The 27,618-nt window shown below is 42.7% G+C and overlaps 1 protein-coding gene across 2 annotated transcripts in view; it reads right to left on the bottom strand.

Annotated features, from left to right (window-relative positions):
• Nucleotides 1-27,618, bottom strand: part of GRAP2 (GRB2 related adaptor protein 2) — a 118,630-nt gene that overhangs the window by 28,222 nt on the left and 62,790 nt on the right. For both annotated transcript variants that reach the window (XM_054989434.1, XM_054989436.1), the window contains one exon: nt 1,819-1,919. In XM_054989434.1, the coding sequence (XP_054845409.1) occupies nt 1,819-1,896 (78 nt within the window). In that variant the 5' untranslated portion in view covers nt 1,897-1,919. The remainder of the gene's footprint in view (nt 1-1,818; nt 1,920-27,618) is intronic.

Below are 27,618 nucleotides of genomic sequence, written 5' to 3'. Positions count from 1 at the left end.
CATTCAAAGGAAACAGTGCAGTCCCAAGCAGAGTTAAACACTCCTATGCCGATTGAATTCACTGGGCTTCTTAGGATTTCTTAGGATTGTATTGTAAACCCAGTAGCCCTGCCCTCGAGATGCACAATGTAATGATGCAGACCAGAGGGCTTTCTATCAGGGCCTGAAACATCTTGTTCTTACGCACACACACACTTTTTAAAAAAGGACATACAGCCTGATGAAGAGTTTTGAGAATTTATTTAGTTAGTTAGTTATAGTCCACCTTTCTCACTGAGAATCAAGGCGGATTACATAGTGTGAGAGTAGTGCCTTCAGTATCAAGGACATTTCCATAAACAATACCATAGGATAAATAAGTTTACAAAGACATAGCATTAGCAATAGCAAGGATCCAAAACAGAGTTGAAGAATTGCTGAAACAGAACATAATCAATTCTAGGACTGACATAAGACAACATGAAGTAGTATATAGGCAGTATATAGTATAGTATATAGTATATAGAGGTAGTATATAGGCAGGGCTTTTTTCTGGGAAAAGAGGTGGTGGAACTCAGTGGGTTGCCCTCAGAGAAAATGGTCACATGGCTGGTGGCCCCGGCCCCTGATCTCCAGACAGAGGGGAGTTTAGATTGCCCTCCACACTTCCCTCTGTCTGGAGATCAGGGGGCGGAGCCACCAGCCATGTGACCATTTCCAAGAGGTTCCGGAACTCCGTTCCACTGCGTTCCAGCTGATAAAAAGTCCTGGGAGTACATATTTAAAGCAACAGATAATATGTAAGGCAACATAGTGGTGACGTCTATGGTCCCTAACTCATTAGCGAAGCATCTGAGACCCCCTCTGTACAATACAGCCTTCCTATCTGAGTAAAAAGAGATGTGAAAATTAGAGATGAGGTGGCCTGCAGGGTGGAAAAAATAGCATCCCCCCCATGTTTCTCGAGGTTTTTTAAAAAAAATTCCAACAGAACAATTGGAAATTGTGGGAAATACTGAATAAAAACTCTTATGAAATGTTTTCTGTCTTAGAATGCTTTAAAGACAAGGATAGTATGCTATTGCCACATACAGATCTTAAATCTAAGGTGTATTTCTGCACCTAGAAGGTGTGAAAGAATAGAAGAACTGGTTTTTATTTATGCAAATCTTAAGAAAGCTTGGACACATTTATGCGATATTTTGGTTGGTCCTAATAAAACTGCACAGCTTTTGTTTTGGGTTTTTTCTGTAGGAGCAATGCGGCTACCTACAGTCTGTAGCACTGCCTTTGGAAACTGTCACTGCCTAAAGAAATGGAGAGTGCATAGTAATATTTTTGAGTGAACTCGGACACCCTCAAGCCACACTGACAAAGTTCTGGGGATTTGGGCAGTTTAGCCTCACCACTGGCTGATTTTAAGTCTTCTTTTTTTTTTTTTGCCCAAATGATTGCAACTCATTTTCTTCTTCTGGGACAACAACACTGAAATGGCAATGCTATTAAAGCCAACCTCCGCTTGATCGTTGTTTTGCTGGAACTAGGTTTCCAAAGCAATAAACCTGCTCTGGCGTTTAGAGGGATGGCTGCTGATGCTTTCTTTTAGCGAAGGGGTTAGAGTGGGGAGGCAGTTTCTTCCTAGCACTGGGCCTCATATTTCCTGTCTCTTTAATCTCCAGCATCTGTGTGCCCCTTATCTCTTTCAGATATCAGCTGGGTATGCTCAACTGTGTGTGGTTGTGGGAGATATTTCGAATTTATGATAATGTTTCACACTGATGTTGAAAACTTACGGTGTTAAACAGAAAATACTTTGGTGGGATCTTGGGTCGCACTTACCTTCAGGACATCCCCGGCACGGAAACTCAGCTCATCCTCTCCTGACGCGCTGAAATCAAACTTTGCAATGGCTTCCATGTTGTCTCCTGTGACAGATTGCACTGGGGGATGGGTGACAGAATGGTGTTTATAACTTCTTGGAAGTCATGGGAAAGATTATCTATGCATACACCCCCCTCTTCCCACCCCGGATCAGAGGGGTGTAGCTGAGCTTTTACTGTAATTATTTTTCCACTCATGATGCCAAACACTTGGGCAAGCCAACCCTATGATCCTGTAATGCCAGCAGCTGCCATGTCACAATTAGTGCCAGTGTAACATGGTCACAATCCTATGTGCAACTAGCATTAGCGTGTTAAAGCTTTATTGTAACCAATAGACCTGATCAGTGTCTGCATAGGAAAACACCGGGAGCCTCACGTAGGCTGTTCTGAGCTTTCTAACTAAGGGTGGGATATAAATTTATATTATACGTTAATCGTGAAGGAAATAGGTCATGGCAAACTGATCCCAAGGGTGTCATGTTAAGTTCTTTTCGGCAAGTCTATTGTTTAGAGACAACAAGTGCTATAATCCCTTGTTCAGTCACAATGTAATTTTGGCTTTGTTATTTGTGTGTGTATTCAGTTTCTTGAGGTCTCCACTGGACTCAAAATATAGTTGGCAAATCCACCCCACCCCATTTTAAAGCACTATAAAACAACGAATATGAAGCAACATAAACATTGAAACAAATATTAAAAACCAGCATGGCAAATGGTAAATATATTAAGAATCAGATTAAGCACCTAGGAAGCCTGGGTTCAAATCTCAGCTCTGCCATGGAAGCTTGCTGGGTGATTTTGGGCCAGTCTGAAGAACCAGGTTTGATTCCCCACTTCTCCACTTGAAGCCAGCTGGGTGACCGTGGGTCAGTCACAGCTCTTCCAGAGCACTCTCAGCCCCACCCACCTCACAGGGTGATGTTGTGAGGACAACAACACACTTTGTAAACCACTCTGAGTGAGCGTTGTTGTCCTGAAGGGTGGTATATAAACTGAATGTTATTATTAATGTTATTATACACTCTCAGCCTAACCTACCTCACAGGCAGTGTTCCCACTAATGTGAGCACGTGAGCAATCGCTCACAGATTCTGACTCCTCTGCTCACAGCTTCTCAGATGTAGCTCACAGATACTAACCCTCAGGCGGCCCCGCCCTCCCAGTCAGGCAGCATCTGCAGGTGGGCCCTATAGGGATGGAGCAGGGATGGAGCCTCATCCCACTTCTCTCCTCCCTTCCTGGCTGTGGCTGGTTTGGCTCCCAGGGTGGTGCCAGAGAGCGCCTCCAGCCACTGCTGGCTCTCTAGCTGGGGAACAGAGCAGAGCTGAGCGATCGGGTCTGGCCTGACCCATGCAGCCTGAAATCGCTAGGATCCCCTCAGCTCCAGAGAGCTGAGGAGAGGAGGTAGCGCCTCAGCCGCCACCATGGTGAAGGCGTCATTTAACTTGGCCTTGGTGCAGAAGGAGGCTGAAGAAGTAAGCACTGACTCACAAAAGCTCATCTTGAAATAAATGTGCTAGTCTTTAAGGTGCCATTGTGTGTCTGCTTTATTTTGTAGCAACAGACTAATACAACTTCCCCTTTGTAATCAGCATGGACATATCTATTTTTATACAGAAGTATACTCTGATTTTTGTGGCCCTTTTACCTAATGGCTTTTATTGTTAAATTGTTTGATTGTAATTTTTTTTTTAAGGAGGTGCACTCAAAACTAATTAAAGTTGTTGTTTCAGCTCACAAAGTAGATTTTTAGCTCACAACACTGCAAAGCTTAGAGGGAACATTGCTCACAGGGGTGTCATGAGGATAACACAGAGGAGGGGAGAACAATGTAAGCCACTTTGGGTCTCCATTGGGGGAAAAGATGGGTATAAATGAAGTAAATAAATAAAACCATAATCTGAAAGCTTTCCCAAAAATACACTGTCATTGTGAACCTAAATGTCAGCAGCAAAGGAGCTTTATGGATATCTCTAGGGAGGGAGTTCCAAAGTACAGGTGCCACTCCAGAAAAAGCCCTGCTCCTTATAGCTACTCCCCTAGCTTCTAATGGCCGAGGCACACGAAGCAGAAAATCTGTACATTATCAAGTATAGTGGCAAACACAATGTGCTTCTTGAGATTTATTAACTTAATTTTAAAAATTTTTTACAGTCTTCCTTTCTCACTGAAACTCAAGGCAGATTACATACCATGTCAATGAAACCAACAGGATGACATCTAACCGACAACACAATAGCACTAGGATTACAACACACGAAGGAAAAAGTATAAAACATGGTATGTGTAACATTGCAGGACATGGAATTACCTGGTCCGAGACTCTTCAGGGCTTTAAAGGCAATAACTAGCATTTTCAATAGTTTTCAGAAACTGTCAATAAATGCAGTTTGCTTAACATAAGATAATATGATCCCAGGGGCTAAGCCCTGTCAGAAACTGGGCTGTCATAATCTGAACCAGTTGCAGTTTCCAAATGGTGCTCAAGAGCAGCCCCAAGTGGTCTAGTTGGTAAGTTACCACCAGTACACGTTTAAGAGAGGACTGAACATGTCTGCCCCAAAGAAAGTACATCTAGTCAACCAGCTGAAGTTGGAATAAAGAGCACTGGCCTCAGATGACAACTGATCATTCGAGTATAATGCAGATTCCAGGAGCACTCATAAACTGCAAATATACTATTTCAGGGGAAACATGGCCCCTCCCAGAGTAGCGAGCTTAGTTCCTTGTAGGCAGGGCTTTTTTTCTGGGAAAAGAGGCGGTGGAACTCAGTGGGTTGCCCTAGGAGAAAATGGTCACATGGCCGGTGGCCCTGCCCCCTGATCTCCAGACAGAGTGGAGTTTAGGAGGGCAATCTAAACTCCCCTCTGTCTGGAGATCAGGGGGCAGGGCCACCGGCCATGTGACCATTTTCAAGAGGTTCCTGAACTCCGTTCCACCACGTTCCTGCTGAAAGAAAGCCCTGCTTGTAGGTCAACTGTAAGGCCGTAATCATCAACTGTTTGGCTGCCATTATCAACTTAGCCAAATTGATCTGTGTTGGGAGGAAGAATCTCTTAATAATTTTTTAAAAACTACATTGTACTTAGGTTAAGTTTGTGTTTGTTCACCCTTGCCCAGCTCATTACCAGCTTCAGATGTTGGTTCAGAGAATCCACCACCACACCTTGATTGGAAGAAAAGGAGATTTAGAGTTAGGTATCCTACTGATGATACCCCACTCTGAATCCTCTCATGATATCATCTAGAGGTTTCATATATATGGGAGACATACCTTAGGATAATTTCCATACAGAATAGTAGTTTTCCAACATCACTTTCTAGCTAGACAGAGGTGGAAGCACTGCAAATCACTGACCAGTATCACAGAGGATGGTATCTAATGCAGCCTAAAAGTCCATGAGAATCAAAAAGCATCACACTGCCCCATTTATCTCCTGAAGAAGACCGTCTATCAAGTGACCAAGGCAGTTTTAACACAAGGCTAATGTAGGAATTACCCACATTAGGGAATTACCAGATGGGAATTACCGTGTTGGCTGTCATCTGAAGGGGAGAGTAAGAAAAAACAAACAAACTACTACATTATAGTAGGCAAAACCCACACTCTAGACAGAGAGGGTACAGAAATTGACTTTGCACTGAAGGGAAAGTCCTATTTTTCCTGTTTAATGCCTCTGACTTTAGGCTGCTGTGTAGGCTATCTCTGCAGATGTCCTTCAAGGACCTGTTCATCTTTTTTCTTACCTGCATCTGGGCTAATGACTTGCATGGACACTCTGACTCTTTCTTGCTATCTACCCACATTCTCCACTGTGGCCTTCAGGAGCAAATTAAACATGGTGACAGTGGACCCATGTATTGATTCAGAATGGCATCACCAATGAGTTTGGATAAAGCAGGAGTGGGGTGATTTAAAGCACAAAACAGATTGCTAGAACCGCAGGCTGACTCTCCTGCTGCCCATGCATTTCCTCTCCCTCTGAAATTGCTTCATTCCAGCCACAAATTTTGTTAGTCTTATAGGTGGTGTTGGACTCTTGCTCTTCTCACTTCAGCTGTTTTTCTTCTAGTGGGGCTCTGAAACGAGAAGTAACTCCCTCTGGGGAGGCTAGAAGTGGTTTTAGGGGGAAACTGTAGGCGAAGGAAGATCTTGACACACTTTCCTTTCACTCCATTGCTGTGATATAATTCACACTCGCATCCATATGCTTTATCAGAATTCAGAAACAGCCCACAACCTAACACGCAGGTTCTGCTAGTATAATATCTAGTTTGCTTCTCTCCCACGGCAGATGAAAAGCCAGTAGTAAGAGCCAAGCTACAAGTGACGCCTGACACAGGTTGGACACTTGTCAGCTTCCCTCAAGTTTTGATGGGAAATGTAGGCATCCTGGTCTTGCAGCTGTAATGGAGAGCCAAGCTGTAAAACCAGGACGCCTACATTTCCCATCAAAACTTGAGGTAAGTTGACAAGTCTCCAACCTGCGTCAGGCATCACTTGTAGCTTGGCTCTAAGTCTAGTGGCTGGGGAACTAAATATGTATCAGAATGGTCCAGCTCTCCAGTTTCTGCAAAATACACAAAAGGGAAGGAGCTGACATAGTGATGCATTTTACAGAAGAAGCTTATCAACATGATCTTTGAATTGCTTTGCAGCTGACACACATGAATATTCTTTTTCTTTTTTTTAGAGTGGTCAGGCCAAACAAATATGTTTTTATAAGCCACCGTGTCACCAGCCTTTAATATACCCTTGGAGATTCCATATTACTCTTAAGAATGTTAACAAAGAACTCCTTGTAGGTGGCATCAGGACTGCTACATTCCGTATTCCCTCTGATGCACAGGGCATATCCTGCAGTATGTCTTTTGCATAAAGTTACACTATCAGTTACAAAGGCTGATTTGGCTGTGTTTTTAATCTGTGTTCTGCTTTTACTTTGCTAATGGACTGCCATGATGTTTTGTGCCCTTGCAACTTTCTATTACATTGTTAGTTCCCCTGAGTCCAGAGATAATCATAAGGCAGAATATAAATATTTTAAGCAAAAAAAAAAAATCTGAGTTTTGAAAAAGGAATCACCACACATAATTAATGAGAATGGAAAGTTAACGTTTTCCCTGTATGTGTTGCAGTATACATTTCCTTCAGACTTTTTTTTACAGAATGTAGAAGATGTTAAAAAAAAACTTGCATACAGAAATACTGCACTCCATAGTAGTATTAAACAGAGATATCTACCTACTGGCAGTATTGCTGAGCTGTATTTCGGTGGTGGAAAGGGCCATCAAGTCATAGCTGTCTTATGGTGACCCCTGCTGGGGATTTCAAGGCAAGAGAATGGTTTGCATTTGCCTGCCTCTGCACAGCAACCCTAATCTTCCTTGGAGGTCTCCCATCCAATTACTAACTAAGGTAAACCATGCTTAGCTTCCAAGGTATGATAAGATTAGGCTTGCCTGGTTTATGCAGGTCACGGCAATATGTATTTTACTAATGATTATATGTCTAGCCTCTAATGATTTGTTCAAATGGATCAGATGAACTTAAATCACACCAATCTATTAGCGGTAGTCTCTCTGCATATGAAATTTTCAAGCTTATCATTGCAAAGTGAGAGGAAAGCTTCTCAAACGTAGCATTTCCTGCTAGCATGATTCTGATATGATCTGAAAGGACTATGAACATATCAGTCCCTGCACCTTAATCTGCTGCCCTTCCCTGATGAGGCTGCCAAAAGCAGGGAGGAAGTGGCTCACTTTATCTGGTGTGAGAGGCAGTAACATCAGCGACTGAGAAGCAGACAAGATGGCCTCACAGAAACTGACAACATGGCCCATTACCCATAATTCTTTACCATCGCAGTCAATTCATTCTTGAAAACACCCTTAGTACATTTAGTAAATAAAGACATAACACAGCTGTTCACTCAGATTGCCCCTTTTCTTTTGGGAAGAAATAACAATGATGATGATGCCTGGCATTTATAGCGAACTTTATAGTATTCAAAATACTTCACGTATGCTAAGAGTTGATGTAACAGGTTGTTACAACTCAGCTATGAAGCTCTTTTGGCGAGCTTGGGCCAGTTCCTTTCAGCATAGCCTACTCCACAGGGTTGCAGTGAGAATAAAATGGAATACTATACCATATATGCCACCTTAAGCTCCTTGGAGGAAGGGCAGCATAAAATGTGATAGACATTTATATCCTTGCAATAACCAAATGAGGCAAGTCACCAGAACAGCAAAATGATGTGTGTGCATGTATGTGGGGTAATTTCCAGTGGAGAAGCAGTGAGTGGAAGTTGTGTGCTGATTGAACTCTGCCTCACCTCTCTGCCCATTCTTCCTGTTCCAGCTGCTCTTCTCCCACCTGGGCTCCATGACTTGAAAGAAACTTGGATGGGAAAACTGATATGGAGGGAGACCGAAGCAGGCAAGCAGTTGGCAAAGAAAGAGCTTGACATCCTCCTCCTATTCATGGGATTTGTTCCCTCCACTATGCAGCTGGGTTTGAAAACACATGGGAGGGTTCAGAATTCTTCCTCTGCTGGCAGCTGCCCAATCATTCTTCTTCCATTGAGGTTCTGATCTACCTATCTAGTACAGTTTTAACCCACCCTTCCACCAAGGAACTGCAAGGTGCTGTACATGTTTCTTCCTTTCCCATTTTATTAATCATGCCATGAGCTCAGTAGGTAGTCTTGGGTAAGCCACTCCTCTCAGCCCCAGCTCCCCAGCTGCACTGTGGGGATAATAACACTAACTTGTTCACTGCTCTGGGTGAAACACTAATCAGTCTAGAAGAGCGGTATATAAGCGCAGTTATTATTAATAGGGATTCGAATCCAAGTCTCCCACATTCTCGTCCAGTACTACAACCACTACACCACAGTGACTAGCCAGGGACTAGGATAACTGTGGATTTTAGAACTGGCATACTGGGACATAGATTCTACTATGCACATAAAAGAGGTAGATGTTATAGAATACCTCACAGCAGAAACAATTTTGACATTGGTATCATGGTATCTGGGCCTGAAGGAGAGGAGGCCAAGGAGGGCCATGACTGCACTGGACTCTCCCCTGCAGTGTTGGGGGTCCAGTCCTGCTGAGTATGCCAGAGGACAGCCCAAAGATAAGGATACCCACAGCAGCTGAGATGGTGCTGCCCACCAGTGCATTCCTGATCCTGACACAGCTCAGGGAAGCTGGGGTGCAACCAGAAACAGAAGATGGCAGCGACCACACAGAGAGGGCTGACATCTTCTCCCCAGGATGGCAGTGGTGAACTCCAGTGGATAGCAGGCACAGGGAAGGCAGGGCAGGGCCAGGCAGTCTGCTGCAACCAATCACCAGCAATAGCCAGTTAGGCCAGTGGGAGCCTGAGGGGCAGCTGATCACAGGACAAGAAGGTGGGGGAGGGAGCAGCTCTCCTGTCACAACAGATTGGAAGGCTGCCAAAAGGGGAAAGGACTGGGGGATTGGGAGAGAGGGGTGGATGATTTGGTTTCTTTGGTCTAGAAAATTTATTAATTTGTTCATCACTCATTCATATATTGCCTTTTGGTCACAAAATTGGTCCATTATGCATGCAATCCTCGCCTACAGGTTATACAAACGGTGGGGCATTGCAGTTTTTCATCTAAAGTGGTTCCTGTGCACATGGGTCAACTGTGCTCATAAGAACTATCTGTTGAGAAAAAAGGTGTCTGGATCTATTCATCAGGGTTCACCTACCTACGCCTTAAAGCCCTAAGCTGATGTGTGTATGCATGAACCTGAACTTTGCCTCTGGGCCTATATGCCAGGATCACATGTGAAATGGCCTAAAGTTTCTTTACAAAAGAACGTTATCATTGATCTTCAGATAAGCCAGTGAGGCATTGGATTTATGTAAGGAAAATGTCATGTTTAAGGTAATGGCCCACCTGAGACGCATTGCTGAGAATGATCACCTCTTGTTCCCAAATAGAAAATGATCTTCATACACTTCCTCCTGCGTGCCTTCTAGCACTTTCTGCTTTTTGTTGCTTATTTTAGGTGAATTTGAATTCATGTGACTGAACACGAGATGGGCAGAATGAAAGCAAAGTGTTTGGCAGTCTATACACAGCTCAGCTGGTGCAATGTGACCTTGTTATACTGCCTTCTGTCTAGGCTGTTGTTCTCGGGACAGAGTATGTTTTACATAGTCTCACACAACTCCGCTTCTCTTGATTTGTGCTGACTCCTGCTATAATAGTTATAGGGTCATAAAAATGGAAGTCACAAAAAGGTTATCCAGTCCAACCCTTTGCTGCATCCACCAGATTCCCCTTCTATATCCCCAATCATCCTATGAAATTTAGATCGCAGAGCACTGGAAGCAGAGGGTACACACCGGAAAGATTCAGAACGTAAAATAAAGGAAAACACCTATGAAGTAGCTATGTATGTGTATATTAACTCACAATCAGGCTGTTAAATTATGCCCAGAAACTGTAACTGCAACAAGTAAACATGGTTATATAGGTTTATATTTATCTAATTAAGTCAAACTTAGTTACCAATGACAATAATCATACTATTTGTCTGACCCATATGTATAAAATTCTGGAGATTGAAGAGGAAGTTGGACCACTAAAGTATTTTCCTATCTACAGGAAATTAAACCACGTATACAATTTTTAACAGTTTGTCTTACAACAACTCATTATTGGTCTCTCCATGAAGTACTAAATTTTCTATGAGTTATATCCATAGTAGGCATTGACTTCTTTATCCCCCAAACCGTGATCTTTATGAAATTTACTCTTGTTTTATTAACAGAATAACATTGCCATCTTACAGTGCCATCCTAAAAGAGTTACACCCTTCTACAGGCCAGTTAGCCTGTCTGTCTCCGGCAAATTAGAGAAACTGTAATCAAAGACCCAATTATTAGGCAGACAGAGAAACAAAGCCTGATGAGTGCTGAGGGGAAATCATCACAGCTTCTGCAAAGTCCTGTCTAATCAAGCTTTTGGACTGGACTTCTTTGAGAAGGCAAACAAACATGTAGATAAGCAGACATTATATACTTGGATTTTCAAAAGGCTTTTGACAAGGTACCTCATCAAAGATTCCTGAGTAAGTTTAGCAGTCACAGATAAGAGTATGGGTCATTTTACTGATTAAAAATTGACTAAACAGAAAGAAGCAGAGGGTAGAAATAAATGTACAGTTCTTGTAAAGGAGGGGATTAAGCAGTGTGGTCCCACATAGTACTGGGATCGGTGCTATTTAATATGTTCATAAATGATCTGCAACTGGATGTGAGCAGCGTTGAGGTCAAGTTTGCATATGACAAATTATTCAGGATGGTAAAAACCAAGACTGACTATAAAGAGCTCTAAGAGGATCTCCACAAATTGGGTGAGTGGGCAACAATATGGCAAATGAAGTTCAATGTAGGTAAGTTTGAACTGATGCACTTTGGAACAAGAAAATTGTGGCTTTAAGTACATGTGAATGGGGTCTGAACTTGCTGAGACCGAGAGGGAAAGAGACTTTGGGGTCACAGCAGAGAGCTCAATGAAAATGTCAACCCCGTGTGCTGCTGCAGTGAAAAGGGCAAACTCTCTGCTGGGGATTATTAGGAAAATGGTTGAAAATAAAACAGTCAATATTATAATGTCTCTGTATAGATCTATGGTGCAGCCTCACTCGGGAATACTGTGTGACATTCTGGTCACCATGTCTCTAAAATGGACATTCCAGAGCTGGGAAAAGTACTGAAGAGGGCAACCAAGATATTAGGGGTTTAGAGCACCTTTCCTATGAGGAAAGGCTGAAGAGTCTGTTACTTTTCAATTTAGAAAAGAGACTACTGAAGGGGGGGCATGATAGAAGTTTATGAAATTATGCACAAAGTAAAAAGAGAGGACAAAGAGAACTTTTCCTCCCTCTCCCAAAATATTGGAACTTGAGAACATCCAAAGGTAATGGGCAGTAAATTCAGGAGAGAAGCACTTCTTTTCTGAACAAATGATTAAAATGTGGCATTTGCTGCTAGACAATGTAGTGATGGCCACATGCATAGCTTTAAAATGTGATTACACAAATTTCCAGTTGATAGGCCTATTAGTGGCTACTACTAGCCATGGTGAATAAAGGGAACCTCTACATTTAGGGGCAGTAAACCTCTGAATATGAGCAGGAGGCAACTTCAGAGGGGAAGACCTTAACATGGATTGGTCCTTGCCAAATTCACTGCACCACCCATGTTTAATTTGGTGCAATTCCCTTCTCTCCTATTTGCATGGCATATTGTGTAATGTGTGGACCACACAGCCTGCACTGCTTAAAAAGTGAAGTCAAGACCTGGCTCTCAGATACCCAGTTTCTCCTGCTTTTCCCAAAGCCTCCTGTACTAAAGCATCAAAGCATAAGTGTAGGAAGATGTGCCTCAATAATCATTCAAAACTACTCCAGTGTCAAATCTTTCATCTTTAGCCTATGAAATAGCACAATAGTTTATTGTATAAAAGAACATTACACTGTCAAAAACAAAGGATTTTGATGTTCCAACTATTAAATCCCATTGAGACAGAACGTTTATGACTAAACCTGTTGAAAAGGTAGAGCTCAGGGCAGGCTTTATTGAATGCTGCCATGTGAGAATGCCAAGTGTACCATGTCTAGGGATTCCTGTGATCATGACTGACAAGTCAGGAACACTGGGACAATATGTGTTTGTGTGCACGTGTGCTAGATGAGCACCATATTCCTACAGATAGTTTGCTCCTATGCTTGAATGTTGATAATCATAATTTTTTTGTTCAGCCAATAACTGCAAAAATATTGATGCATGGCCTTAACTATCTAAGGATAAAAGTCAAGGGGATGACATATGCTTCAGCATGTAATGACTAGTTGGCCTTTATATCTCAAAAGCAGAGTGAAAACTACCCAACTTCTATCTGAGGATCTTGGTGACAACAGCCTATCCTATTTGAATTTTGGATGCAGTTTTTGAAGAAAGAGGTGGTTAATTTTTCACCCCACAAGTAATTACCAGTAATGCTTGAGATGGAAGCCCCTAAAAGGAGAAACGTTTGGGAAGAATTTAAAAACTCCTGTTTAATTTCTGTTTCATACATTCTGATCTCGGGGACAGACCATGAAGACATCTTCAAACAATCTGAGTAAATGTTCTTTTCATTGCCAGAGGTAGATTTACAGTGACTGAAATGCCGTATGTGGTAGACTGCTTGGTTGATAAACTGGTACTGTATTGCGGTAATACTGAATTCTCCCTGAGCAATTTCATCAAGTACCACTGGCCAATGATCTTGCCTTTGAAATGTGGCTTAACATAATGGGTCAAACTAGATATGCAGGTTTTTAAAGAGTTGGGTCTGGGTTCCCTAGGCCCAACTTGGGTTCCCCACAGCCACACAGCAACTGTGGGGAAAGGCTGTTTAAAAATAAATGAGAGCTGAAACAGCCTCAGGATGCCACCTCAGAGGAAGAAAGAGTTCCTGTCTTCTCTCACAAACCATTTCCCATGTCAAAATAGCAGGGGTGAGGAGGGTATTTCCTTGTTTGTACTGCTCCACATCCATAGAATACTCCTCATGAAGCTGCAGAAACAGAGTCCTCGCCCTTGCTATTTTGAAAAATGGCTTGAGAGGGCGAGGGCTGTTATTTTGTAACAGCCATTCTCCATAGCTGCTGTGTGACTGCGGGGAATCCGGGTTTCCTCAGACCCAACTCTTTAAAAATCTGCACTAGTTTCACCCATATTTGTATCAGATCAACTCCAAGAAAGGCTTTCACGGCCGGAGAACGATGGTTGTTGTGGGTTTTCCGGGCTGTATTGCCGTGGTCTTGGCATTGTAGTTCCTGACGTTTCGCCAGCAGCTGTGGCTGGCATCTTCAGAGGTGTAGCACCAAAAGACAGAGATCTCTCAGTGTCACAGTGTGGAAAAGATGTAGGTCATTTGTATCTATTCAGGAGGGGTGGGGTTGCGCTGAGTCATCCTGTAAGAGTTTCCCAGGGTGTGGAATGCTAATGGAGGGAGGCTTCACTGTATCCTGAGGAGGTTCTTTTGCATATGGATTAGTACTTGATGTGCTAATCTTCTCTGCAGGGCTATTGTCGGGGATAGAATGTTTTGTTAGCCTGGTGTTTTTCAGAACTGGAAACCATGCTCTGTTCATTCTTAAGGTTTCTTCTTTCCTGTTGAAGTTTTGCTTATGCTTGTGAATTTCAATGGCTTCCCTGTGCAGTCTGACAAAGTAGTTGGAAGTGTTGTCCAGTATTTTGGTGTCCTGGAATAAGATACTGTGCCCTGTTTGAGTTAGGCTATGTTCAGCCACTGCTGATTTTTCAGGTTGTCCAAGTCTGCAGTGTCTTTCATGTTCTTTTATTCTTGTCTGGATGCTACGCTTTGTGGTCCCGATGTAAACTTGTCCACAGCTGCAGGGTATACGGTATACTCCTGCAGAGGTGAGGGGGTCTCTACTGTCTTTTGCTGATCGTAGCATCTGTTGTATTTTTCGGGTGGGTCTGAATACTGCTTGAAGGTTATGCTTTTTCATAAGCTTTCCCATCTGATCGGTAATTCCTTTGATATATGGCAAAAACACTTTTCCTGTAGGAGCCTGTTTTTCCTTGGTTGTTTGATTCATCCTGGGTTTGATTGCTCTTCGGATTTCATTTCTGGAGTAGCCATTTGCCTGAAGTGCATGGTTTAGATGATTAATTTCCTCATTGAGAAAGTGCAGCTCACATATCCGTCTTGCACGATCCATTAATGTTTTCATTATGCCTCTTTTCTGTCGGGGGTGGTGATTGGAGTTTTTGTGTAAGTACCGATCAGTGTGAGTTGGTTTCCTGTAGACCTTGTGACCTAACTGAAAGTTTGCTTTGCGGATGACCAGGGTATCCAGGAATGGGAGTTTTCCCTCGATTTCTTTCTCCATTGTGAATTGTATGTTCAGGTGGATGTTGTTGAGATGATTCAAAAACCCCATCAATTCTTCCTCCCCATGGCTCCAAATGATAAATGTATCATCCACAAACCGGAACCATACACTAGGTTTGTGGGGTGCTGATTCTAGAGCTGTTTTTTCAAAATGTTCCATGTAGAAGTTTGCTATAACTGGGCTGAGTGGGCTCCCCATGGCCACCCCATCCATCTGTTCATAGAATTCGTTGTCCCATTGGAAGTAACTGGTTGTCAGACAATGGTGGAATAAGGCTGTTACATCCTCTGGGAAAATCTGATTAATAAGTGCAATAGTGTCTTTTACTGGAACCTTGGTAAACAGGGATATAACATCAAAACTGACAAGTATGTCTTGTGGATTGAGTTTCAGAGAACTGATTTTGTTGATGAAATCTGCTGAATCTTTGATGTAAGATGAGGTTTTCCCGATGTGGTCCTGCAGGAGATCTGCCAGATGTCTAGCTAATTCATATGTCGGTGAACCAATGGCACTCACAATGGGTCGGAGTGGGACTGAATCCTTATGTATTTTGGGGAGTCCATATAGTCTAGGTGGCTGTGCTTCAGTCTTGCATAGTTTTCTGTGCGTGTTGGGATGTAGTGAGGAATTCTTGATCAGTGCATTTGTTAGCCTGGTGAATTTGCAAGTGGGATCTCGTTTTAGTTTTTTGTAGGTGGAGGGGGGAGCTTATGAAAAAGCATAACCTTCAAGCAGTATTCAGACCCACCCGAAAAATACAACAGATGCTACGATCAGCAAAAGACAGTAGAGACCCCCTCACCTCTGCAGGAGTATACCGTATACCCTGCAGCTGTGGACAAGTTTACATCGGGACCACAAAGCGTAGCATCCAGACAAGAATAAAAGAACATGAAAGACACTGCAGACTTGGACAACCTGAAAAATCAGCAGTGGCTGAACATAGCCTAACTCAAACAGGGCACAGTATCTTATTCCAGGACACCAAAATACTGGACAACACTTCCAACTACTTTGTCAGACTGCACAGGGAAGCCATTGAAATTCACAAGCATAAGCAAAACTTCAACAGGAAAGAAGAAACCTTAAGAATGAACAGAGCATGGTTTCCAGTTCTGAAAAACACCAGGCTAACAAAACATTCTATCCCCGACAATAGCCCTGCAGAGAAGATTAGCACATCAAGTACCAATCCATATGCAAAAGAACCTCCTCAGGATACAGTGAAGCCTCCCGCCATTAGCATTCCACACCCTGGGAAACTCTTACAGGATGACTCAGCGCAACCCCACCCCTCCTGAGTAGATACAAATGACCTACATCTTTTCCACACTGTGACACTGAGAGATCTCTGTCTTTTGGTGCTACACCTCTGAAGATGCCAGCTACAGCTGCTGGCGAAACGTCAGGAACTACAATGCCAAGACCACGGCAATACAGCCCGGAAAACCCACAACAACCAACTCCAAGAAAGCTTGGAGTGTTACCCACTTTGCTGAGATCTGCACTCGGGTGTTTATGAAAGCCTTCCTGTGTAAAGGTTTATGTGTACATGACTATGGATTTTGACTTTTTCATCCTTCTGTTTTAATTGCATTTCTCAAGAACCTGTTCCAAAGGCTACTGAGGCCCTTTTTACTCTGTGAACCACACTGTCTGTTGTTATGCTGAGGGAGACATGTAACATAAAAAGAACTTCACTTCTGAAAATACCTGACTTTCAACACCACTGATCTTGTACTTTTTGTACTAGAATGTGGTTCTCTCTCCCTGAAGTCTAAGGTATACAGTTTGGTGTCTTCCTTAACCTGATCTTACTTCAAAATGCTCAAGGAGCAGTTACAGCCTTTTATCTTTTTAGGCTGATATGCTACCTACAAACTTTTATGGAGCAGTATAATCTGGCCATACAGTTACACATGTATTGATGACTTCCAACCTAGATTATGTGTATTATGGGGGCTGCCTTTGAAAAGATCCCAGAAACTTCAACTGGTCCAAAATGCGTATTGTTAACACAGCAAACTGATGTAAGCACATTACACCTATTCTAGTACATCTCCACTGGCTCCCAGTTTGTAGCTGGACTCTATTCAAAGGGGTTCTTCTGATCTTTGAAGCCCTTAGTGGTTTATGACCAGGATACCTCGGGAACCCTCTTCTCCAACATGAGTCTAACCATTCCAAGGGTCATCTGGAGATGCCTTGCTCTGAGTCCCACCACTTTATAAACTTTGGGGAGTGGCTACACAGGAAAAACCACCTTATTGGTGGAACTGACTGGATAACCTTTTTGTGACTTCCTTCCCTGCCATGTGTAAAAGGTAAAAGTAAAAGTTTCTGTGCAAGCACCAAGTCATTACTGACCCATGGGGAGACGTCACATCATGACATTTTCTTGGCAGACTTTTTGTTATGGGGTGGTTTGCCATTTCCTTCCCCGGTCATCTACACTTTACCCCCAGGAAACTGGGTACTCATTTTACCGACCTCAAAAGGATGGAAGGCTGAGTCAACTTTGAGCCGGCTACCTGAACCCGGCTTACGCCAGGATCAAACTCAGGTCATGAGCAGAGCTTGGACTGCAGGACTGCAGCCTACCACTCTGTGCCACAGGGCTCCTCACCCTGCCATGTGTACCTGCTGAATATTACTACTACCACTATTTAGCATACATATATTGTTTTTGGTGTTTAAAGCACTTCATAAATGTATATATGTGGTATTATAACAATCCTTACAGGAGCCCTGTACATCAGCATAACTATCCCCATATTGCAGATGGAAGGAAGATGAAGTTGAGATGGAGTGGTTTGCTCAGGGCTACTGGAGTGAGTTTGTACCTGAAACTGGAATTAGAAACTTCATGGGCTGCTGCTCAAACTCTGCTGCTGCAGCAGTTTGCAATGAAGACTAACAGACCTTGTTCTTCTGCTCTGCTGTTTTAAAAGCTTTACTCCATTGCTTTTTAATGTTTATAATGTATATTTTAAGTTGATTCTATACTGTAAACTGCTTTGAGGTTCTACTGTGACCAAAAACGCAGGCTGTGTTTTGATCAATAAAATACTCCATACTTTAATTAATGGAGTAGCCTCTATTTATTGGTTAGAGGAGAGAAAAGAAATACAGGCAAACTGATGGGTGCTCTAAATGATGTGTGTAATTTATGTGTGTGCCAACTTGTCTTAATGGAGACGACTGTACCGGTGGCTATTCTGTGCCTCATCACTAGCATCAAATGTTTACCAGATTGGTTTCACACATGCTCTTGCCAAATCACCAATTCTATGCTACATTTGCTTTCATGACTTGAGAATGGTCTAGGAGAGTGTACATTGTGCTCAACCCAAATGAGCCATTTACTAAATGGTTTCAATTATTAGTGCTATAGTTTACGGAGCATCCCGACTACAGAGCTTCTGTGAACTGTCCATTATTTCAGCCTTTTGGCAATGTAAACTTTGGGTTAGTTTCCCACAGAGTTGCCAAAAGCACCACATGACAGTCCATGGATTTCTGCACCATATACACAACTGAAAGGGGCCAATGATGAATCATGGCTAATCACCTACGAAAGGGAAGCTATAAATGTTTTTCTAGTTTTTTTCTGATGATAATTTTATTTAACTTTGCTGCGAGGATTACCGTCCTGTTTTTAAAGCGGCAGCCTCTTCAATGGGGGTTTGTATGGCAGTAAAGGGTGCCGTTTTACACTACTACATTTCCAACTGCCTTGACTACAAAAAAGCAGGCTACCTCTACTTTCTGGCAGCAATAATCTATATTAGGGCCAGCCCGGGACTTTTTGGCACACTGGGAAAATTACTTTGCCTTGCACTGCAGGAAGGGCATACCCATTCATGCCACCCTCACTGGGGACAAGCACTGTGGCTTGCCACAGCATCACCAACACTGATCCCAGACCCAGCAATGTGGGACGGCCCTGCACACTGCCCTGAAATGCTGTGGCTGTGCCCAGGCTTGTGACTTGCGGTGGTGCCTCCTGGCCCCTCCAGACCTGGCAATGGGGAAAGGCCCTGCCTGCTGTTTGAGTGCCACAACAGGGTTCTGCCAGCTGCAGGATGGCTCGTTTGGTGCCCTGCCAGCTCTGGAAGCCACTGCGGGGGCGGGGAGGGTCTAGGCAAATGCTTAGATCTGTCTAGTGGACAGGCAGGTGTTAAAATACAGGTTATGCTAAAATTCTATAAAGTAGGGATAAGAACATTTAAAACAAAGAACTGGCAAGTGGGAGGGAAGTCTTTCCTGGCCTGTGCTCTCCTCCCAGCAAGTCTTTTCCTGGTGGGACTTATATCCAGTTCCAATTTCAAATAAAACACTAGGATGTAATTTTAGGAGGAAATTCTAGGATGAGTGGAGGGTTCTGCATCCCCTCCCATCATATCTTTTTGAACTTTAAATCTCCCATTCAGATTTAAAAATATTTGGCCTCAACCCACATATTAGCACTGGGTCTACTGCCATTACATTTTAGTAAGCTCCAAAGCAACTTTTATTTAACTAGACAATTGAACCTGATGTGATTAAATGAGTGCCAGCCCCCAGGGTTGACATACTCTTTGCATTTAAGAATGCATATGTAGCTTCTTTTCGTTTAATGGGGACCAAACGGAAATAACACTGTCCTTATAAAGGTGTTCATCAGTTTAAATGGTAAACAATTTCATTCAATGAAAAGCATGTACACAGATGTGGCTGGTTCTAGATGTTGGGGCGTCCTGAGTAGAGAATTCCTGCCCTCCTCCTCTGCCTACCACCAGATTCTCTGCTCATGTTTCCCTTCCTGTCCATCCACTTACGTGCCCCATGCCTGCCTGTGCATCCTTCCCCTGCCCTACTCGTGAACCTTCCCACTGCCCATGCTCACAGCTGCTTGCACTGCCTACAGCCCTTTCCATATTGGTGCTGGCCAGTGCATGCAGCTGGGAGCACAGGTGGTAGAACACTTGCAAGGCAGCAAGGCAAGGGTAGAGCATGGGAGGAGGGTGAACAGCAGTGGCTCCTGACAGGATATTTGAGCCCCGGTAGCTAAGCTACCCCACCCTGCAAATAGGCATGTTTTCTGATTTCTTGTGCAGTTACAAAATATTTATTTTGTTACAAACCACAAAAGATCCAGGCTTGTTTCTTCAGCAAAGACACTACACAAACACGCTAAAACAAATGGTAGTTGTATGCTGCCACTGTAGATAGGTACGTTACAACAAATGTTTAATGTCTAGGTACAAGAAAAAAACATTTGAAATTGATGAAATTCTTCCTTTCATAACTGGGGTTCTTTTAAGACATTTGGATCTATATCTACAAACCTGAGACAGAAATATCATATGAAGTTAAGCACTTTTTAAAAATGTTTCTTTAATCTTTAGATTCTGGGGGGGGGGGGGGTTCAACGTGTCATGAGAAAAGTTTTTAATGTCTTCTGTTTTCCACCTAAAAATGGAAAATAGCTATAAAGTGACTGTTGAGGAGGAACAAGAATTTAACTTCTGAGCTCAAACTGCTTTAGTTAATGCTTAAGATTAATTGCTGTTTGTTCTGGTCTCTCTCTTTTTATATTTAAACTGGTCCAACCTCTTCTTAATTAGTTTGGCTCGGGAAAGTAATACTGTCAAGAACTGAAGAGGCAGCACACAAGAAGGTGTGAGTCTGGAATTGAGGGGATTCTCAGTTGTCATGTTTTGTAGCGAGCAACAATTAATCAACCAATGGATGAAAAAATGTCAGACTATACTTTCACAACAAGAGGAGGGTTATGAATGGGACCTGTCCAGTCTTCCTTGGTCTTCCATCTATTCCTGTCCCACGCTCAGATGTGCTCTACACACAGCAATTCATCCTGTTCCTTGCAGCATCTCTCTGGCTACAGACAGCTGGCTTAGGATGTGTATAATGGTAAATCATTAATGGGCAGTTAGATGGATCAAGTACATAGGGAAGGATGTGCTGGGTATGTGTCTTTGCAGAGCTCTCCCAATATATCTTTGTCAAGACCTGCGACTGCTGCTATTTCGTGGGTCTGTTTCTGGATCTCTGAAAGCGCGGAGTCAGCTGCACTGCTCAGCCATGCACTTGGTCTGAGGAGTTCACATTCTTCAGTCACTGCGCTGCAAACCTGCAAGTGCATTTAACTGAGGGCTGGTTAGTAGCCATGCATTGACACCGCTTCACAGTCTTGCTTTTGATTGCATCCTTGGCATCCTTTCTCCAGTTTTCAGACACAATACCTCATCTGTACATTTTGAAGAATAATGACCTCTACCCCATAGACACAGGGGTACTATTTAGGGAAGGGGGCGGGATACCACTATGTTACAGGCCACATGATAATTTCTCAAGAACATAATTTATCTCTCCGAGTGACAACTGTTATCAACAAATCAAGGGAAAGTAAGCCAAAGGTGCAAATCCTGTAGCTTAAATATAAAGATGATCTGTATTAATAATATTATTTATTTCAATTATACCCTACCTTTCTACCCAATGGGAACCCAAAGTGGCCTAAACCGTTCTTTTATCCTCTATTTTATCCTCATAACAACTCTGTCAAGTTGGTTAGGCTGAGAGGGTATGATTGGCCCAAGGTCACTTAGCGAGTTTCCATGGCAAAGTTGGTATCGAACCTAGGTCTCCCAGATCCTAGTCTGACACTCTAAGCACTACATCACACTGGTGTAGTGTTATTATAGTTATAGTTCATTCGGGTATAAAAAAGAACCATGAACAATACTCTCAAATGACCTGCTGTTTCTCAGTTTAATTAACGGGGGGATTTTGAAACTTGTTGAAATCACCTCTTCCCCCTTTTGTGAGTTATGGAATGACACCTCTGTCAGAAGCACACATGAGATGAAAAGCGACTTACTGGTTATACCAGAAGTTTATCTAGCGCAGCAGCCAGTTTCCAAAAATGACTGGCCAGGTGCTTTCTGGAAGCCCCCAAGCATGGCGTGAGGACAACAGTGTGCCACCATTATTGGTCCCCAGTATGTGAAATTCAGAGGTATTCTGCATCTGAACGTGGCTAATATGAGGAAATATAGCTGTTGACAGGATTATCATTTGTGAATTTCTGTAAGAATTTGAATTCGATGAAGGGCTTTAATCATTACACATAAAACATGGTATAAAAATGTGGATGCTTTCAACTCAGCCTCTCTACACAGGTGCAGTTGTTGTCTTTTCCCATTTTCCATCATCTTGAATCGTTTTATCTTTTCATGCCTCAATTCCTGCAGCAGGTGATGACAGAGCCAAAATGTAGCAGTTACGCATCTCTGTTCCTGTATGAGAGGCTGGGAGGAAAGTTCATAAACAGGAATGTTTGGGGTCTGTGTGCAGCAGGACCTACATTTACAAATAAAAATAAAGATGACACAAATAGCACTGAAAGACCCACATGCCTGAGCAATGATGCTGAAAACTGTTGGTCTGTGTCACCATATTATTCTCTCATAATAGTTTGATAGACTGTTAAGCTAAGCATGGACACCAGAACAAAATCATAACATGCTGCATGGATGGCGGATTTTCTTCTGTCAGTCTGCAGGATGGGTTGAGGAGGAGAGGAGAAGGGACAGACTTTTTTCTATTGCTCTAAAATCTCAGCCTGAAGTGCTCAACCAAACATTAATTTCCAGGATGTGAATTATCCTTTTGATGAGTGGTCTGTGATTGTGGGGACTGCTAAGCCTCCAACTTACGCATAGAAATGATCTCCTCTCAGCTCCTCTCACCCCCATCTCCCTTCCTGGCTTTAATCACGATAAATCTATTTTAACTTGCTTCATAAAGTCAGACAGACAATATACTCCTAATCTACCATGATCTGAGCTCTGGCATTAAAGAGATGAACCTGCTGTCTATTATTCAGAGCAACAAGATAATATGATTCGTACCAATAACTATTTTCTGCAGAATATTTTTTTTTCTCCAACTGCTCCTCAAATACAGGCAAATGAGAAATGAAATCCTAAAATAGAATTTGCTTAAAATGGTCCGTTTTCCCTGAACCAATAACAATGCTATCTTAAGCAGACCTGCACCCTTCTAAGGTGCTTAAGATGGCACTGTAAAGTGTTAACTCCCTCAAATAAAAATATTAATATTATAATACTTTTGCAATTTGGTGCAGCATGGCTTATCTAGCCAATTTCCTTTCAAGTTTGCTTTTTAGGGATTATTTTACATTGTTGGCTGGAATGCCTTGTCTAAAGACACTGCCTCTCAAATTTGATACCTGGGGCAGTTTTTCTCCAGAATTAAAACTGGAGGCACACAAACATACATAAATAATAACACATATTTTCATAATCAAGTCCTAGCATGGAGAGCAAACATCCCACTTCGGATCTAATATGGCTTCTTAAGTCCTGCTGTTCATTTGCCCAGTCATCACTTGAGAACAAGGCCCTGATTTCTGGGCAACAGGGATGCTTCCATGACTCCCCTGTATCTCTCATTGGTCAGACGTGATGCATAGCACAGCATCCTTCCTGCCTTCCGCAAGATGATGCCAGATGGGTAGCCATGTTACTCTATAGCAGCAACATAAAACAGCAGTTCAATGTCACCTTAAATCCTAGCAAAATTTATTCTAACATTAAGCTTGTGTGAGTCACAGCTGCTCACTTCATCAGATGTACCACAGGTTCGATAAAGTGAGTTCTGACTCATGAAAGCTTATGCCGGAATAAATTTTGCTCGGTAACACTGGACTCCTCTGGATGATGTTACTATTGAATTACTATTCTATCCTAGACAGTGCCCCAGCACACAGGACAGACAGTAGCATGCCAGACCATTTTGCTTGGAACATGTGGCTGGTTCTTCATCTAAGTGACTGAGGCAAGGCCAATTTTTTTGCCAGTGTCTAACCATCTCTGACCCTCATCTTTTCCCTTTTGTTTGCTGAAACACTGGCCTCTTCACAAGCAGGTGCAGTTTCTTGGTACTTGGGTGCAAAAAGGTACCCTAGCTTTACTTCTAGATGGACATTCATGGTTTTGGGACCTCAAATCCAGATCAGCAAAATGGACAGATATAGTAACTTAACAGCCAGTCCAACTATACAAGAGGAAAATGGACTTTGTAGGATGGCTTTATTATCTGGGTTCATCTCCTGGGGTCTTACTATGCATTTAAATTCTTGCTCAGACTGACTGTATTCTGACCTGCACTTGCCACTTTTTATATTCTTCTGCTGTTTCTTGCACCTGTCACTCATAATACTTCATTCTTTTCTGCTCCTCTAACCACACTGTGGCATTAATAAACAAAGACTCTACTGTATCAGAGGTATGAACAGAGCTGGGTCAGCCACTAGCCTGCAGTGGTGGGGATGTGGCTATAGCTACAAGACCCAAATACTACCTAGTTTCTTTTTAGACAAGCAGGTAACAAGAGATGCTTTTATTAGTATTCATGGTGTGCTTGTCATTCCCATGACAACAACCTTAGGCAATGAAGCTGTAGCTTGTCTACTGGCTAGGTTAGTTGCTGCCTCATTGTGCAACCCAAGCACACATTGCAAAAGTAATCACTAATCCATCACTTTGTGAGAAAGAGATCTTATCTTATGAGGCTCTGAAGTAGGGAACCACAAAAGTCTTCAAGCCTATTTGCTACAATGAATGTGGCAAAAATTGGAACTCTGTGCAAAGGATATGAATGAGTCATTTGACATTTCAGGTTGACTGAAGCTATTATGTTACATTTATTTCTAATCTCAATGTGCTGTCCACATTCACACATTAAGGAGAGCAGAAAGAAAACCAGATAGAAGCTTTTTTTTATACGTGACATGTATAAAATGCAAGGGAATACTAGTTAAAATAGGGCGCTATGCATGTTCTTGCATTTGTAGAGGGTGAGCCCCAGCCACTGAATTATACCAGTTCTTCACTATCTGACCCTCCTGTTGTCCCTTTTGGGATCAGCCAGTACTACTGCTTCTGCTGTTCTTTCAGCCACAAGGCCAGGAGAAGTAATGGACCAGCTCCTTTCACCAGAAAGCTAACTGGCTACAGCAAAGACTAGGAGAAGCAACAGCAAATAGGGAAGCAGTTTGAAGAAGCCCGCTCCCAAGTGCCACTGCTGGTTGGACAAGAAGTACAGGGCAGTAGTGGGAGCAAGGCACGCAGACTTGCTGCCTCCTCGGGGGGGGGGGGAAGGCAAATTAACATTGGTCCATGTGCAAATAGGTTGGCCCCTCAGTGCATAAGTTTTGTGTGAGAGTGTCAAAAACAATAAGTTAAATTTGACCACAGAAGGAAAAATAATCATTCACAGATCCTTGGACTCACATTGCCTGTCAACATGGGTACACGCTAGATATTTCCCTCTGATCGTGAGGAAGAATAAAAGGGAGAAGATGAGTCAAAAGTATCCCTGCTGTCAGAACTGGCATACAGTTTACGCAGGGATGCTCTTGCTCCTCACCGTCCCACGTACAACAGCAACACATCTTACACAGACCGTGAATTTTAACTTTAGGCAGTCAAAGTTGGGAGAATCATCTAGTCCAACTCCAGCCCTGAAATAAAATAATTTACAAAGTGCCCCAACATTCAATCTTTTCATGAAAACATGGAAGAAGGTATTTTCCAGAAACTTGGTGTGCATTCTGTTTTAGACTGCAGAATAAAATTCTTTTTTCTAACACTTAACTTAAACCTACTTTTTTGCAGTGTGTAGTGAAATTTGTTTCAGCAGTGCTACTTTTTGTCTCAGCCTTAAATGTGTTCATATGTTTTTTCTTTCCTCTGTGGAGCACTTGATATATGTCCTTATTAAATTTGGTAAAGAGACATCATTAGATATCTATAAGAATGTGGTGATCATGGACACAGAAAATCATGGTTCAAATTCTTCTCAGTTATGAAGTTCACTGAATGGCTATGGGCAAATCATTTTCACTCTCTCAGCCTGACCTAACCATAACTGTTGTGAAGTAAAAACTAGTTCTGTAAGTTTCAAGACAGAGATTAGTGTCTACAGATACTACAGAGACTAGTGTGCACCTAACTGCTTACCTATGAAGTTGTCAACACTCATTTGAGCCTGGATTTTGCACCATTGCAAACTGCTTAAGAGACAGGTATTTAACCTATTGTGGGCATGCAATGACAGAGACAGTTCTACCTATTATTCTGTTTTCTATCAATATTGCTTTCATAGGAAACTTGTTAGACTAAGGAAGTTCACAATCCCATTCATATGATTTGCTTTCAGAACTCCATCCCTAATGCTGTTCAATAAATTTGGACTGTTTCACAGCCATGTCTCTGAGTTAATGGAATTTTGTACAGGGATCTATTACCACCACCTCCAATCTTTACTAACTGCAATTTTTTCAGAATGGGACTTTCAGTGAGGGGTGGCTAAGTATGTCCGCCAATGTCTTCATAGCTGTGCTGTAGCAACTGAGGGCCAAACTACAAGTGACGAATGACACAGGTTGGACACTTGTCAGCTTCCCTCAAGTTTTGATGGGAAATGTAGGCAGCTTGGAGGAATGTTGGACAAGTGACAGTTGGAAAGTCCATTGGACAGCAGTTGGACAGCCAAGCTGCAAGATCAGGATGCCTACATTTCCCATCAAAACTTGAGGGAAGCTGACAAGTGTCCAACCTGTGTCATTCATCACTTGTAGCTTGGCCCTGAGAGGAGCGGGTGCCTCTCTGTGTTTAGTCATTGCTGGTGTGATTGTGCAGGCTGCATTACCATATTGGGATGGTGAGACAGAGAATGAGGGCTGCTGGGATAATTAGCAGTAGGCAGTGGAAATTAACCATATGGTGGAGGGGTGGCTAGATTAGAAAGTGTTAAGCAAAATGATTAGAATCTCAGGCAGCCAATGGGTGACACATCCCCATCAACTGGGTCTGATGATGCAAAAATACAAGGTGTTCTTGGGACACCCTCAATGGCTGTCTACTACCTAACCACATAAAGGGCTTAAACACTGGACTGCAGGCATGGTAAGACTGTGCTGTTCCATAGCACAATCCCTTCCTCTGCAGTCTTTTTTGTCCTAGCCTATATGGCTGGTTTCAACACAAGGGTCACTGAAGTATTCCCAATAACCCATGATGTGCCCTTTCACTGTCTGCCCAATTGTCTGTGAGTTTAGAGAAATGCTTTACAGCATATGAGGTGTGGGCTCTAGGCCTGTTCTCTTCTTCTGTTTCACTGCTACTAGGGTTGATGCTTAACCAAAGTTGAATACCTTTCTCAAACCAATAACCTTACTTTTCACAACACTGCTTCTTCCCCACTCAGCTATTGGGAAGGTGACAGTGAGTGGAAATACATGTTGTGAATTTCCTGGGGACATTAAAGTGCAGGATTTTATGTGTGGTCCTCAATTCACGTGCAGGCTGATCTTGCTTGGTGTACGTGCATACTGCTTTCATGGGACCTCCCTTTGTGTAATTGCATCTGCAAGTGAGTCTGGAGGGCAGAGCACCAATTCAGCTCTGTTTTTGCTGCAAGTACAAGTACTGCAGGCTCCTTTGACTTGCAGATTTGCATTTATCTAAGGTGTGAAAAAGTGTCAAGATCTGCATTTCAATGAATGGATGTGGGAGGTGGGGGAAACTGGGATTTTTAACAGTTTTAAACAGAGAATTTCCATGTCAAAGATTACCGGGGGGGGGGGGGAGTAGCAAAGAAAGGCATAGCCAGAGCTATTTCTTTACAGAAATGAATGCAACAGTTTGCATCAATTTCAAACCACATTGTTATCAGAAGGGAAAAATGGAAAACACTG

This window comes from Eublepharis macularius, chromosome 9 (assembly GCF_028583425.1).
Source record: "Eublepharis macularius isolate TG4126 chromosome 9, MPM_Emac_v1.0, whole genome shotgun sequence".
In the NCBI taxonomy this organism is placed as follows: domain Eukaryota; kingdom Metazoa; phylum Chordata; class Lepidosauria; order Squamata; family Eublepharidae; genus Eublepharis; species Eublepharis macularius.
Note: the sequence above shows the minus strand (reverse complement) of the source record. Positions and strands in the feature narration are given on the sequence as shown.